The sequence below is a fragment of the Egretta garzetta genome, unplaced genomic scaffold (genome assembly GCF_000687185.1).
Source record: "Egretta garzetta isolate BGI_Z169 unplaced genomic scaffold, ASM68718v1 scaffold526, whole genome shotgun sequence".
NCBI lineage: Eukaryota > Metazoa > Chordata > Aves > Pelecaniformes > Ardeidae > Egretta > Egretta garzetta.
Window position 1 is genome coordinate 622,588 of NW_009259967.1, and position 16,586 is coordinate 639,173.

Sequence of the window (16,586 nt, forward strand, 5' to 3'; positions counted from 1 at the left end):
TCAGACTTGGAGAGTAGTCAGTTATCCATAAAAGAAATTGGGTGTTAGTGTACATAAATAAAGAAGCTTTGGCTTTACTCCATGACCATTAAAGCTTCACGTCTTCATGCATGGAAGAACTGTGTGAGCTAAAACTGATCATAAAACTCTTTACAGCCTAAGGGACCTGGCAATTCTCAGCCTAACCTTTCCCACAAGCAAAAAGACTACAGAAGTATTTTGGTTTCAAATATATGATTGCAATGTTGCATAAAAACTAAGCAAGATCTGATGATGGTTAGACACATGGTCTCTGGAATACCTGACAAAAGAACTATGAAGCAAAAATATCCAGAACTACATTTTATATCTGTTACACAAGCAAGCTCTTTAAAAAATTACTTATCTGGTGTCAGACAAAATGTAAACTTTGATTGCTGCAGACATTGCTGAGGGTAAACCCTCGCAGAAATTAACTGTGGCCAGTGCCATAGAAAACACTAGTTTCTCCAAATGGTTCATAATAGCTAACATAGTGGCTTTACCCCTTAAAATTATACTAGGTAATAAAGGGTTAAATTTAATTGTTAAATGTGACTTTGTTTCAATGCATATGAAATCCTCAGACATCAGAGAAAAGAAGGGTTAAAAAGGACATGCACGGAATCATTCATGGATTTAAAATCTAAAAGTAGGACCAATGATATTTTATACCAGCCTCAGATAAGAGGCAGGTTTGAGGAAACTGTTGTTATGCTTGTCACATATGCCAGAAGGAAAGGAAAAACCCAGAGCAATGTAGACATAGATTTGTCACTGCTGGCTGGGAGAAAACCAACTTATTTGTGTCCCAGACTATCAAATTCATTCCTGCCTAAAAGAAAATATATCTGAACAGAACAGAATAGAGTAGAATGGACTATTTCAGTTGGAAGGGACCTACAATGATCACCAAAAGCCTGACCAATTCAGGGCTGACCAAAAGTTAAAGCATGGTATTAAGGGCATTGTCCAAATGCCTCTTAAGCACTGACAGGCTTGGGACATGAACCACCTCTCCAGGAAGCCTGTTCCAGTGCTTGACCACCCTCTCGGTAAAGAAACGCTTCCTAATGTCCAGTCTAAACCTCCCCTGGCACAGCTGTGAACCATTCCTACGTGTCTTATCACTGGATACCGGGGAGAAGAGCTCAGCACCTCCCTCTCCACATCCCCTCCTCAGGAAGCTGTAGAGAGCAACGAGGTCACCCCCTCAGCCTCCTTTTCTCCAACCCAGACAAGCCCAAAGTCCTTAGCTGTTTCTCACAGGACATTCTTTCTGGCTCTTTCACCAGCTTTGTTGCCCTCCTCTGGACATATTCAAGTACCTTCACATCCTTCTTAAATTGTGGGGCCCAGAATTGCACACAGTGCTCAAGGTGAAGCCCCACCAATGCTGAATAGAGCGGGATAATTAATCACCTCTCTTGACTGTCTCGTTATGCAGTGTTTGATGCATCCCAAGATGCGGTTTGCCCTCTTGGCTGCAAGGGAGGCCAAGAGTCATTTGTGCATGTCAGTACTACCCTTGCTGTATTTTAGAATACCTGTATTAGTAATGTCTCATAACAGGACACCTTTAATGAACATGAGTTTTAGCAGTTTGCAGTGAGGTATGTATGAGGCATGTCATTACAAGTCCCCATTATTTATGGTACAACAGGTCGGTAGAAAGCAGTGTCAAAATAATAAAGCACCTACTAATGAAAAATTATAGAGTCCATATTCAACACTGTTAAATCAGAGTATGGCACCAGCAAAGCATGGCTTGTCATGTGCTGACATTTCATTAAATGGAAAATTGAAAATGAGAGTGTCTGCGCTACTAGAAATGGATGGCAAGAGCCCCTGGGGACTTGTAGATATCTAAGGAGACAGATGAGGAAAAACAGCAATCCAAAAGTGACTTGGAGTACCTGGAGCTCCTGCCATTTGCCAAGACAGAAAGCTCATAACTGTGAAGGCAAAACAGCAAGGAAGGCAGCTGAGACAGTTCAAAAGTCATGGGAGTGTGTCACACAAGAAAACCAATGAAGAAAAAAGCCACCATGTGAGTCAGTTGCTGTGTAACAATCCCAGGAAACTGTGCTTTCTGACGTGCCCAATGTGTACAATTAGAATCAACGAGCTCATCAGCATCTGACAAGATATATGACCACAACTTACTAAGAGCCTGTGGATGCAAAAGCACTCTGCTTTCAGTAGCACCTTAAGCTCACAGACCACCTGAATGACACACAATTTCTTTTTGAGATCCTGGGTTTAAAACACACATCACATAACCATGGCAGTAGCTGGACAATCTGCTCTAGCAGCAACATCACGAGACTGATACGGGAAGAAATGTGGCACTTGGTGTTTCCTGTAAGGGCCCCGATGTCACCTAATACAGCAAGCAGGTGTGAGGGACAGCCTGAGTTCAGTGAGGTACCAAAGCCTGGCCACAGAACAACTTTACATTGAGCTGTAAGGAGCTTGAAAGAGTGGCACAAGAATCAGTATTTACCCTTCTCTTAAACCAGGACCCCACTTCTCCTGATGTTTTCACTACTTGCCTCTTTTCTCCCCCTCCTCTGTGATCCATTTCAGGTGTTCCATTTGTGTTTGCATCCTACTAAGGATGCAAGCAGATCCTTGAAATAGCTTCCAGCTGCTATTTCTGACCCTCCAGGTGAGGGTTGAGAAACTGGATCTTTTGATGATCCAAAAGACCAAACAGGCCTGATTTATGCCCTATTCTTTATTCATCCCTTCTGTAGTGCCACTTAAAAAAAAAGTTTCTACATTCTTCTCATTACTGTCTTTCCCTGTGCTTATTTTTACTGAACTTTTTGGAAGCATTGCTTTAGAAGATGGGAAACTCTACTGTCATGTCTGCATGGAGCTTTCTGCCTTTCAGTTCTAGACACCAGCTCTCCTTTAGAAGCAACAGGAAACTGTAGTTCCACCAATCTGAGACAGGTGCTTTAAACAGCTTCGTTTCTCAGTGTGACTTCCCAAAAAAGTCCAAAATCTTGAACTTCTCCTAGAGGCTTCAACCTTTTAGCAGTTACATGGCCATCTGATGTTTATGCAACAGTCTCTTCCAAACAAGATGGAGTTAAACAAAATAGTTTAAGGTCCTTATACCCATACAAACTTAATCTGTAGCCATGAGGCAACATAAATAGGGCTCTCAACCAGTGTCCAGACATTTCACTTCTTCCTTTCAAATTTACATTGTTTTTCACAGGATACTCTCTCACATGGCTACCAGCTGGCATATGACATCCAGTCTATGAGGTAACTCCAATGGTAAATTAGCAGACTTTGCTATTTATACCACCTAGACAAACCTGCAGGACCAAACCATATCTGCTAGTGCCCTACCTTAAAGGAGAAAGAAATTCAAAATGAGCATGCAGAGGAGCTGGACAACCTAGATTCCATGCCAGGCATAAAGAAAAGGACCCTCAAACCAGGTGCCTCTTATATGAGGAGAGACTGGATGACCTCTAAGAAGCTCAATCTGAAAAACTATACAAGCAAGCCTCAGAAGTGATGGCTGCAAAGCAGTATTTACTAAGAAGCCAGGGGAACTCTGTGGACTTTGTTGTAATTCAGAAAGTGACTAAAAATGACCCGACTAAGAGAAAGCCTGAAAGAAAGGCACTGCAAGGTTGTGTGGGTATGAGGAGAAATTTGTTTAGAAATCTTTTAATTTTCATCTATCTGATCAAATACATCTGATTTTTTCTGTCTCAAACCCATCTTTTTCTAGTTCATATTCTAATATAACCTTACAGTGTGAAAGCCCTTCTCATGTTCACTCACTCCGTATTTTAAGAGTTGTATCATAAAGAAGAGAAAAGTTAAATCAAGTAATCAAACCTTTGTCGAACAACACTAGGCAGTGGTAAAGCGCTGATTCAGTATTTTTACAACAGGACTCAGACTGAGGAACTCTAGCCAGTTAATAAAGATGAAGTACAAAGCTCAAAAAGTGGTTCCTTTCTGATCCTCTGAGGCTGAATTGCACACCCAAGTAGAAGGCATGATTGTGATCTTCATGTTTGAGACTCTACCTGTTCAAACATTATTTTTGGCATATGCTGTGAGCATGGGCTTCCCCAGTAGGATTCTGAATAACTGGATTTCAGGTGTCTGCAATTTAATTTCTCTAAACAACCTTGTGTGACACCTCCCAAACAAAAATAGTATATATTTAAGCTATGTCTTTAAAACCAAAGGATACTAGCTTTCTCTACAAACTTTATATATAGATGATATCAGTCATCAGTGCAATGTATCAGTCAAAGTTCTAGAATACCTACAGATTATTCAAAGTACCTTATACACCCCACCTTTTTAATACACATTCACTATGACGTGAACACTATCTGTGGGCAGCACAGTGTTTGGGATCTCTTGGCCCAACATACACGACATACAGATAAGACAGAATAATTGTGAGTTGAGGCTAAGTATTGTATCTACAATCTTAGCCAATTTATGCCTACCGTAACAGCGTTGCAGTGCACCATTCAGTTATACTGCGCAAAAAAGAGGATAAGATTTTAAATTTCTGGCAGCAGTGATGAAATGATTTTTCAAGGAGTGGCTAAGATAGCAACAGATTTCTTAAGTCCTACCACAGTCACATGAAAACAACATTTTGGTTACTCCTAGTGGATTGTCAGATGAATGACAGAATACAAAGTGGGTCAGGACAGTAACTCCTGCACAGATGCAAAGCAAGGATTTCCTAAAGGTTTTTTTGGTAGCCACTTCAAAATAAAGGAAGTTTACCATAAAATCATCTGTAATAATCCACATAGGTTATTGTAGCAGGAAATTATATGTGTTTTCCCCTGAGATTCATCAAGAACAAAACTTATATAACTGATAGGTCAAAACCTTCATATATTAGAGACAGTAGGTTGACTCCTCTTCCTCTTGTTAATTAAACAAGTAAAGAATTCGCATAAAAGAAGTATTTTACTCTTTAGCCTTTGATCTCTCAAGGGACAGAGTATCAAAATATTTGTACTAATTGTTTTGTCAGCACACAGCTAAAACAGAATAATCCACTACCTCTGAGTGTTCTCAAGACAGCAACAAAACTGCATTAAGAACATATGAAAATGTAAAGAATATGCTAAAATAAAATGGTATTAATCTTGTCAGTGAATTAGTGCTCATACTGATAAACGTTAATTCTATTTGTGGAAGATCCAACACCATCTACAAATTAATGGAAATGAGAATGAATAATTACTTTCAGCTTACTCGCAAAGCAAGCAACAGGTAAACCATCATTTTATCTTGAAGGGTGTGCAGCAAGATATTATGTCATATTTCCTCATTTACCAAAAGAGTGTCAGAGTTGGAGAAGATTTCAATTTGTCAGCCTTACATACGTGAAGAAGTTGAGGCATGTCCCTGAAGATGGTAATCTTTATACCCTCCAGTTTAAAAGATACTGAAATACTTCTCAGCCATTAAGAAGTATTTTCTTCATGTTGGGTGAACATGGCTTAGTTGCAACCCTTAAGTTGTTTAAGAACAATTAAGATGAGTAACAGTGGAGAGACTTTTCCACTGATAAACACTAACTGCTAGTGCTTACTTTTTCTAAAAAAAAAAAAAAAAAAAACAAACAAAAAAAAAACACCAAAAGAAACTCTCAAGACCCACTGTAAAACCATTTAAATAAGCAGGCAGTGACTATGCAGTGACTATGAGCAAAGCTGGCATTTCACTAGAAACATTGGCCAAGTGGTCTTGTTGGCTGGCAGTATGGATTAGGCAGGTTAAATCAGTTCAAAGAGAATTTGTATTACATCTTTTTTCACTATGATATAGTCACAAAATTTCACGCATATTCAGTCAGTTGTTTCTATAACCAGTCATATTACTATTCAAGAATTTCACATACATCTTTGACATTTTCAGATTATGTGGTGCCATCACCCTCCTATGTTAATAATTTATTGGCATTTTATGCATGTTTCCAACATTCCAGCATGCTTATCTTATCTATAGTTCCAGTTTGGGGTATTCTTGAATTCATTCCATATGTTATTACTTAAGCAGGTAAGTGTCATTACTTTCCACTAAATTCCACGCTGGTAAACGTTAACACTATGCTGACCTAACATTGTTTTATTTTTCTTTCACAGTGTGCTACAAACATTTTTAACATAATTCTAAAATTAGAAAAAAAAGGATCTTGTAGACATTGAAGTTTATGACATAATGCATTCTTAGACACATAAGTTAAATGAAAGGTTAATGGCAAATTTGTTTTATTTTTTAAAATAGTTTAATAATCTGCTTTCAAATTCTAGTTCTGTTAAATTTCAGTATTTTTAAAAAGAGATATAATAAAATTGATTCAAGCTGATATTTACCAGTTTAAATAATAAATATAAGAGTCTATTGAATTTATATGTTCAGTATTTATACCTGAAGGCAATAAAAATAAAATACCTGAAAAATAAATGCTATACTACAGGAATTAGTATTTCCTTTAAATGCTCTTCACAGTATAGCACTGTTTTCTTTATTGCTCATTATTTCCACCAAAAAATCATGTCAGTCTCTTTTCCTTCAGTAACTATGATTCTCAGACTAACTCAGATTTAAGCCCCTTAAATGTTATCTTAAAGTCCATGGTTTTAGTCTCAATCTATTCCTCTAAGTCTAAGGACACATATGAGATTCAGCTTCTATACTGAAAAGCCCACAAAATTCTGCTTATTCACAAATGGATAGCAGTTAAAAAGTCTAAGCAGCTGATCAAACTTTATTAGTTCAGACTTTCTCAGTGAGAATATCAATAGCAAAGTATCAGCAGTAATGCAGACATACAGTAGCTGTGTGCCTGGGTTCATGGTACCATGGAAGGCTGAGGTCCTAAGATTGTACAAGCCCAGCTTGTAGGAAGACAAAAGAAAGGCTTTGCCCCCTCTCATGACTAACCCTCACACATTAGGGTCCAAGGAAAAGCTGTTCTCACTTGCATCTGGTGATCAGGGACCAAAAGACAGAAAAGGACTTTCAAATGATAGCAGTAAAAAGAGGAGGGAGAGAGAAAGAATTTGATAAACTTGCTAGTTTGAACTGATCATGTGACTAAGTGGCTTGTAATTGCACGCTGTTCTAAGAAATCAAGGCTGATACCAAAATTGTGTTAAAGAATGTCTGAATTCCTCCAGAAATTCTTCTGGTGTTTCATTTCTGGGCTATGAGGAGGCAACTAGCCATTTCATTCTTAGGTGTGTGGCTCAATATTTGTAATAGAGTCATTAGCACTCAATCTGCTGCAACGTCATCATGTGCACAGTTGTGCCAGGAGACAGATGTGGCAGATGATAGTATTCACAGCTTGCTTTGCTAAGGATCAATGTAAAGCCCAGCAGGAAGCAGTGAGGGCAAGGATTAGTTATGCCCTTGCCAGTTCCTTGTCACTCCTACCTCCTGAGCTAGAGCAAAATGTCTAGAAGTGATGCCTGCCTGTTAGTATTGAGACTTTCGAGGGTGCCTTTGAGGTGGCTCCTGGAGATCTCTAGAACATTGTGCCTCAAACAAGTTGTTTCAGCAGCTTTGGTAATATACACAGGTCACTCTCAGCCCTTACAAGCTTTTTCCTATACAGTTTACTAATGTACCTGTTATTGCATTAGGGCACCCATCATAACAACAGTTTCTACTCAGACTATTCATTTAGTCACCTCCTAATGACATCATGGAGCCCACTCTCTGCATAGACATAAAAATAAGCATTTTTAAAGATCTGATTCCTGGGCAGAGTCCTTCAAAATTTTTTATTTTCGCCTTTGTTTCTTTTTGTCCTCATTCCACCAATAGGAACAAATACTCATAGTCCTCAAGAACTTTGGTGTTTAAATGCGTGGTAGGAAAGTGCTTATTGTTCTTTCCTGCCCCGTAGAAGAAAGAGGAACCTGAAGCAGAGAGAGATGAACAACCAAGTTTTAAAGGCATTTAGATACCTAGACAGACATGACTGTTTATAGAAGTAGTCCCATTAATATCAATAGGATTTAGGCCTTAGAAAAGGCAAGCAATGAAAATGGACCCTTCAGATGTTGCTGCTATCAATTGATGGAAGGACTCTTTAGATTTCTTCCACCTTCTGCCAGATCTTGAACTGAAAGGTGTTGGATGGGTAGCCTGGGAGAGAGCAGCTCTCTACAGATGCTAGGACTGGAAAAGGATTTACCCTGCTAGAAATGCTTGAACAACACTAGCATCTTACAACTTGTTGACTCTTGTGATAATAAGGCACACTGCTAGAGTGACTGGCAGGGTTAGTCTCTAGGTCCATCCAACCACTGGCCTCTCTGCCTACTCTGTAAATCTGTAGTCTTTTAGAATACATTGGGTTGTTACTGTGGTTTTTAATCAGTTACAGATAAGTTTTACACTTTCCATTCTAAATGCAAGGCACAGCTCTGCACCCTGAAATTAAATACAGGGAAATATGCACATTTAGAGGTGGGGAATAAACTCCTATCCAGCCATGCCATTACATGACGTGTCCTGCTCATCTCCTGCGACAGGATAAAGGATGGAAAAACCTGCATCTGTCTGTACTGAGCAGACATCAGATGTCAATGGATTTTAGTCACTCTTCAAGTAAGTGCAAAGCCATCTTCTGTACTAATCCTTCAAGATGTTTGCATTCCCTCTGAGGTAAAAATTTTATATATGTATACACATGCAGACAGACACACACAAGTACAGAGAATACATCTCATCTCTTACAGAATTTCTGTAAAATAAGACTGGACGTAGGGCTATTTTTGCAGTCTAAGAGTGCAGCATTACACTTGATTCCTGGCACATTGTCACCTTTAAAACAACTGATTTTTACCAGTGTACTTTCTTTCACGCCTCTTGTGGCAATGAGTTGACTTTTTGTTCCCAAACTGCCTGCTTTAACTACAACAATCATATGCAGCATTAGAAGGGCTGTAGAGGTTTCTGATGACCTTCACAGCTTGGTGTGGTCATGAAAATGCTGTCATCTACATTTAGAATTAATCCCTTGCAGAGATGGTTTTGGATCTTGCTGTCTGTGGTCTTGGCTTCACAAGAAGCAACAATGGATAAAAAGCATTTGCAGTACTAGAAGGTTGTTTTCCATTTCTAACTGACAGAAACACTAGATCTCAAAATATTGGGTGAGATTAATCCAAATACCATGAATGCAAGCATAACTGATTTTATCCTGCTAACTCATAAAGTACTTTATTTTATGGAGGGTAGAGGAAAGGCAATCCTGATACTATTGTTGAGGGGGGGGGAAAAAAAAGCAATCCTGAGAGAGAGACATTTGCTAAGGATTTATCTGGTCCAATCATTCCTATTTTATTTAACACACTTTTAGTTAATTAGCTCAAAAAGTTTAGTGACCTAATGGAAATTATCGAACCAGTCAGTATAAAATGAGTTGGAAATTATCTACACCACAATAAAGAGAATCCCACAGAACCTTGCTGCTGCAACTTTTTCTGTCTTGTTTATTTTTATTCACAGTGCCTCTCCTGATTGTTTTCCCCTTCTTTCTGTATTTTATTATTTCTTATCACAATCTTACAAACTGATGTCATTGGGGTATAGGTTGGCAGTCTTTGCCCTTGACTTTGGACTGTCCCAGTCTTTAGCACTGAAAATGTTCCCACATTAAGTATCTTCAAAGTAACAACAACTTTGATGATTGTAGAACTAATTCAACTTCTCATAGGCTTGGGCAAGACCCAGACACTTTGATAATCAGAACTACCTTCCACGTTCTTTCTAATTCCAAGAACTGATGCTTAGAATACTTTTGTTCTTCTATTTCAGGTAGAGGTTCATAGCCCAGATACAGCAATGTCTTATGACTTTCTTCTTAAAGTTTTACAATTAAAAGAATGTCCACTTAGCTTCATCTCACGACCAGACAGGTCAAAAACCATGTAACTGTAGAAGAGCTGGCCGATGTTTTACACAGACTGACTTCTTTTCAAGAGAGTACACAATGGCAGGACTCAAACAAAAAAATGTTGTGCTACAGAAGCCTATCTATGCATATGGTTGTATCCCAGACAGATATAAAGGTGACTAGGCTGGTAATGAATGGTGAGATGCCTTTTTCCCGTGATCACTGTTAAAGCTGTAAAAACAGTGATTTGCAATGGAATATATTTTCAGTGCTTACCATCTCCTTGAGTTTGGACTAAATCAAAGACTTTCTTGAAGGCTACCTGCACAATCCCTAGGTTTTCTGCACTCAGAATTCCTATTAACCAGCCTAAAAAATATTATGCTAAGCTAGCTTGCGCAGCAAATAATAGAAAACCTGCTCAGTTCATTTCCCCACGTATTTTTTGTCTACTGTTCCCTTCCCTTGTCTTTTCTAACTTGCAGTTTCTCTCCCATGTATTTTTCCTCTTCTTGTTTTTTACCAGTGTTGAGGAGCCCTAGGCTTCTGCTGTGTTACCTGCTGTACAGCAAGCTTTTTCCTACCTCTTTCCTTTTGGCATTTTTTGTATAGCTTTATATCTCCTTGTTCTTCTTAAGCTCTTATAATTGGTTTTCTCTGATATGTGTTTCCTAACCTCTTCCACATTCCTTCTTTTTTTCTTTTGAAATGTTTAAAACAAATTCTTACCTCATTACTAACAAAGTAACCTTCTATTATCTGTCTTTGGTTTTGGTGCTTTCCATTGAGGGAGCTCAAAACACTTGGAAAGCATGAGTCCATTTATCTTCTCAAGTCTCCCCTATTTGCCATAGGAGGGAATTTAGGCAAAACCCCCACTGTTTTCATACTGGCCTGAAAGGATTTAGGCACTAGAAGAGTCCCACTGGTCTTTATTTGGAGTGGGACACCTAGTTTCTAGCTAGAGGCAACTCGAGAGCCAGTTCTGCATTTTTGTCATGACCTCATTCCTTCTTCACAGATGGCTAATCATTATTTTTCACAAAGGAAAGCCTCCTCTGGAATAAGAATAAGCATTTCAGAGAACATAGTCTAATGTCTTCAGCTGGTGCTAACTGACATTGCTGCACCAACAAAACCATAACAGTTTATACCAAGCCTTTAATGATCCCATCCCAATACAGTGGCACCTGCAACCCTGACTAGGGTTCAAAAAAAATGGAATATTTTGGGTTAAAAGTGTGAAGACTTTTAAGAACTGCAGAAAAAACGCAATACAAAGACAAGTCCCTGTTCTGAACACCACTACACTGGCATTAAAACGCGTATAGAGAAAAAGATTAAAAGAAACATTCTACAGAATAAAATGATTGCAGGGCAGCATGATAAATTCAAGGTAAGGAAGGCAGCCAAAAGCAATAACAGCTGCTGCCATTCCGTCTGTCCATGTTCTGTACAGTACACAGGTAAGCTGAAACAGTTTGTGTATAGAGGTAAAAGTGGCAAGGTGGCCACCAAGCAATGCTGCTCTAAATCAGGGGGGAAAAAAATCCAGGCTACATAAATGAAGGCCCGGAGCATTCACCGTAGATGTGGTGCAGCTTGTCAGGTATGCCTCCACTACACTGAGGTGCACCAGATTTCTGCTAGCTGGTTGTTGCAGAGCTGTCAACGTTTCATTGATGTTACACTGAACAGCATAGAACTTCAGTCTGATGTACAATAGCTATTTTCATGGCTATGGAGGACACTCATTTTGCCTTTGATGAGGAACAACATTATTGCAGCAGACAGTTTCTATGTACATAGCTAGTAAATTACAGGCTGAATCCCTAGTAAACTACAGGCTGTATCACATGACTATGCTAAATATGCTGTCAAGACAGAGCAAGGTACTCAGTTTCAAAACTGAAATCCTAAATCCTTTCTCAGCTGTTCCTGACTTCGGTGTTGTCAAAGCTCTCCCAAAGCTTTGTGCTGTGTTAGAGACCCCCTCATGGCCCTGTTACTCTGGTTGGGAGAAACCGCCCTAAGTAAGCATACATTCCCTGTAGACCCTGATTCTGGAGTTTGAGTGTGCATAACACAAGATAGACTTTCTTGAAAATAAATACAAAAATAAAGATTGGAATACAATACCAATGATTGACAGTTGATGTATATGTCTTTGTTTACACACACAAATCATTCAAGTGGAAACTTTCAGGGACCCACCTTCTTCTCCATGATAATTCTGTACTGCACCAACTTTCCATTTTTTCAAAGGCTAATTGCCAGCATTCTTCCAGTGAGCTGCAAATACTGGTTTTGTCCTCCGTTGTAGGCCTCCAGTTTCCAGAGATGACGACATTGTCCGTATATCTCTCCTAACCAGTGGAGAAACCTGATAATGCATGGAAAATTGGCTATTACTACAGACTACTGTAACGTATTCTTATGGTAAATCATTACAACAACCTGGCAACTCTCCTGAATTATAAGAGACACCAGTAATTACTCTTATATTTCAAGTGCTTGGTGAACATAACGACATATATTTATATTTTACATGCTTATTTTACCAAAATGAGATGCTCAAGCTCATTAAATAAATTCCAGAATTTTCTATCATGCCAGGAAAAGACTTCAGTGTCAAAAAGAAAATGTAGCTGGCCATAAGGCCAACTTCTGTTGTAACTTCTGTTTTTTCATGATTTTCTATTCAACTTCATTCTCAGATATATTGTAGAAAATGTGTGTTAAGGCTGCTTTGTGCTTTTCACAGAATAATCAGCCACCGTTTTTCTCAAAAGCTGTGAATATAAAGTAAGAAATCATTTGGCCAAGAGTCAAATACTCAACAGGTCTGTCTCCTCAGAGAGCAAGACGCCTTGCACAAGACATGCTTTGGCATAGATTCCGGCTATAACCAACAAAAATTATTTTCCAAATTTGCATAATCCTGACTTTATAATTGAGTTACTGTCTTCTCTTTCAAGGACCAGAAGAATGCAAGGCCATACACTACCACACCCCCACCTTCCTTGAATTCTCTCATAAAGCAAAGCCTGCTCCTACGCTGTCTTTCAAAAGGCAACTTTCTGCATACCCACAAGCATTACAGGGGTCTGTATTGCAAGCTTGGTTTCACTGAATTTACACATGCACTAATACTTGCTAAAGGTGACCATCTGATTAGAACAACAAACAATAGCTTTACCTCAGAAAACTCTCTGGGGTAGGTACATCAGGTGGGTAAGCATGTGCATTAATAACCAAATACAGTGCTGTCTTCTAAGTCTTCAAATGCTAGGAAAAGCAATAGTGGCTGGGAAATGTCCTCAGAAACTCTATTTATCTGCTTAAGTGATATTTCCTCTCAATGGTATAATAACATGGGTTAAGTGTTTCACTTAAATTCTTGGGATTATATCTTCTTCAGGATTTCGATGGCAAGCACCATGTACTCACACCCTATAACTTCTCGATGACCTTGTCATGTGCCAATGGTGGTAGTTTAGATACAGTATAGGTACTGAAGTCAGAAGATACTTAAGTACACTCTATTGCAGGCCAGTTAAGAGAATAATTATTCAGCACCACTTAGGTGATCACTTACAAAGACCAAGGCCTCCTAAGACTTTAGTTTGTCCAGAAGACACTGCTCCACAGTGAATGGCAGCAGACAAGGAATACAGACCAAAAAAAATGGAAAATGTTTTCTACAGAAAAGACATCTGTGGCCATGGCATCTGATTTTGTAGCAAAGCCACACCTCTCAAGCAATGCCAAATGATCTCCTGTATGCCCAGCTGCAAGTTAAAGCATCTGGCCTACAAAAGTCTGAGGAGTCGCACCAGCTGCTGCCTGTGGACATAAGCCACTGGAGACCATCTCCCAAAGTCAGCTCTGAGAAAGAAAGCTGCAGAAACATACTAGTGTGATATCAGCTTGGTCAAGTAACAAAGACAGGGGAGGGGACATAGACTCAGTGCAGAAAACAGTGCAGAAACTCCTAGGGAGTTGGTACAGCAAAGCTTCTTTCAACAACAGCTGGCTGAAATGAGACGGCTTTGCTGAACTTTTCTGATCATGCATAATCAAGGACTAACTGAAACAAGAGTGAATCTTCTCATCTGCTTCTCTGAAGATTCTTTGTGCTTCACCACATAAGACTATAGGTACTCTTGCAATCCCTTAAAATTTACTATGGAAGGATACCACAGTGGATGATATATACAGAATTACAAAAGTTAATTATCTGATTCAGCATGCAAAACCCAAGGTTTCTTGTAGTTGCAAACAATTCCCTTTAGCAAGGTGTTTCATGCATGTTTAGGATGGATTGCATCTCATTTTGTACCGACTACTCTTACTGCACAGGTTTAGTCATACCCAAGGCCTCTATTCTGAAATTGACTTTGGTCTAAGTTTTCTGTCCCCATAAACCTAATTATTGTATGGTCCCAAAAAACTGACTTCAACAGCTGGCCATGCTTACTTCCCAACTTCCTTCTATAGCTTCTATAGCTACATCTGCAAGCTTTTTTCTCACACTACAGTCACATCTTTTGCAACAGCTCTTGCAATAACACATACAATCTCACCACTTTGAATGAAGCTCCACAATTCTGGACTCCTGATACCCACTTTAGTCTTAGGTGTTGTTGGTGGTTGTGTGTGTCTATGTCTGTAAGTAAATAAATCAAAGAAGGCAAATCAAGGTTATACTACAAGTTTGTACGAACTCACATTGCAGCTTTTACTCCTCACGCCCCTGGCTTCCCTGAGGCCATATTTCTTTTCAATGCAATTTCTCTACAGCTGACAAAAAAATCCCACCAGAGGTGTGCCAGGTCTGCCTTCTTTTCCTCTTGTGGGTGGGCTTTGTGGGAAATAAAGGTAAGCAATTAGACTGTGAGTTGTTTTGTTTCACATCAGTAGAGGCAGAAGGGAAGAAGTTCTCTTGCAGGAGTACACCAAATAACCCCTGTAACTACAATGCAATATAAGTATAGTCTTTGCAAATGATTACACTTCACGCTTCATGGAAGCTTTGCACTATTAGAAAGTGTAAGGTGGGTACATAATTTTAATGCATTTATATAGGCAGGCACAAAACCACATAGAGATCATAAGCAACTTTACCCAGATCAAATAACAGTTGACAAAAGGACAGTGAAGATAACACAGAAATAGAGACTTCCCAAATCCATTCTCCAATTTGGTTTGCACTTCAGGCTCCAGCCCACCATTACTGCCACGCACAAGTAGCAATAACAGGGGAAGCTTCCTTCAGATTTTTAGTCTTTCGTTATTTTCTAATAGGGAGTAAAACTTATGCTTAAGGAAATATTTTGGGATTTGAGGTGGTTTTATTAGGAGTGCTTTGTTTTTAGGTGAAAAAGGTGATCTGGTCATTTATTTTTTGGTCATTTAACATATGACAGATGGTTCTACTTTAGCTGAATCCAACTAAGTCTTATTCAGCAAGGAAGAAAAAAAATCACTTTTTTTTTTTTTACCTCTCCACTGCCTCCAGCTTTCTCTTGATTTCTCATTGTTGAACAAAAAGAACACAGTAACTTCCCCCAAATCATTAGGCTCACTGTTTAAGAAGTGCTTGGCCGTAGTAAGAACCTAAGCCGTTTATTCACCCAAATCCAAAATGAAACATTTGTAGCGGTTCTGACAAGTTCCATTAATCTTTGCAAATACTATTTTTATTTTTACATGCTTTTGCAGTTAGAAGCAAAATGCCAAAATACTGTGAGATTCTACTTGTTCTACTTGTGATATTTCCTGTTGTACCTGCATCAAGAAGTAGTGGATACCTCCCTGGAAAACCTGTTTTTATGATCAGGCCAGCCAACTTTACATCTAAGAGATTCACCTGTGACAGATATGCTTCCAATACCACTGGAGCCTAACAAGCCAACAGCATGTGGAAGAATTTTCTTGGCAAAGACTGTCTCTTGCAACAGGATTCTCAGTCACAAGTCCACAAATGCACCCTTCTGGTAGATCAGGGCTTTTCATTGCTGCAGCATTCAGATACAGCTATCTGCCTTTTCCCAGACTGCAGAACTATTTGGGTTTGGTGCCTGGGGCTAACTATCCAGAAGGAAGGAATCCAGCTCTGAGGTTCCAGTCCAGTGCCAAGCTTTCCCAGACACCACTGGGGGTCAAAACCAGAGCACCAACGTAGTCCCAAAAGTTAGTGGAGTACAGTAATATAGGCATACACAGGATGGTGGTTCTAAGGGTGCATCACAGTGAATTAACTTTATTCAAAAGAACATCCCTCCACTCCTTCTCTTTTCCCATCAAAGAAAACATTGGTTCTGGATAGCACTGAGCTTAAGCATTTTTTGTTTTATGAAGAATAAAACATTTTGTACAACTAGCTGCAAAAGTGTTTTGCTTTGATTTTGGAAATCCTTTTAACTTTTTGTGTGCTTTGTGTTATCCTCAGCCACAATCACAGAACCTGTGAGGATTCAGCCTATGTCCTCCCAATAACATTATCAGAGAAACAACAAGAGAAAAAAAGTCAAATATGATATAGTACGGTTGTCACAACATTCCTGTGGGAGACAGACTCCTACTTTCAAAGGCAAATACCAGATTTGAACTCAGGTCTCAAATATCTCAAAAG

At 39.1% G+C, this 16,586-nt stretch overlaps 1 protein-coding gene across 1 annotated transcript in view; it reads right to left on the reverse strand.

Moving 5' to 3' along the window:
- LTK (leukocyte receptor tyrosine kinase) overlaps positions 1-16,586 on the reverse strand; it is a 178,079-nt gene that overhangs the window by 107,090 nt on the left and 54,403 nt on the right. Inside the window, exons 3-4 of the mRNA XM_035895760.1 lie at positions 14,528-14,618; positions 12,164-12,332 (exon numbers count right to left, since the gene is read on the reverse strand). Coding sequence (XP_035751653.1) covers positions 12,164-12,204 — 41 coding nt within the window. The 5' untranslated portion in view covers positions 12,205-12,332; positions 14,528-14,618. The remainder of the gene's footprint in view (positions 1-12,163; positions 12,333-14,527; positions 14,619-16,586) is intronic.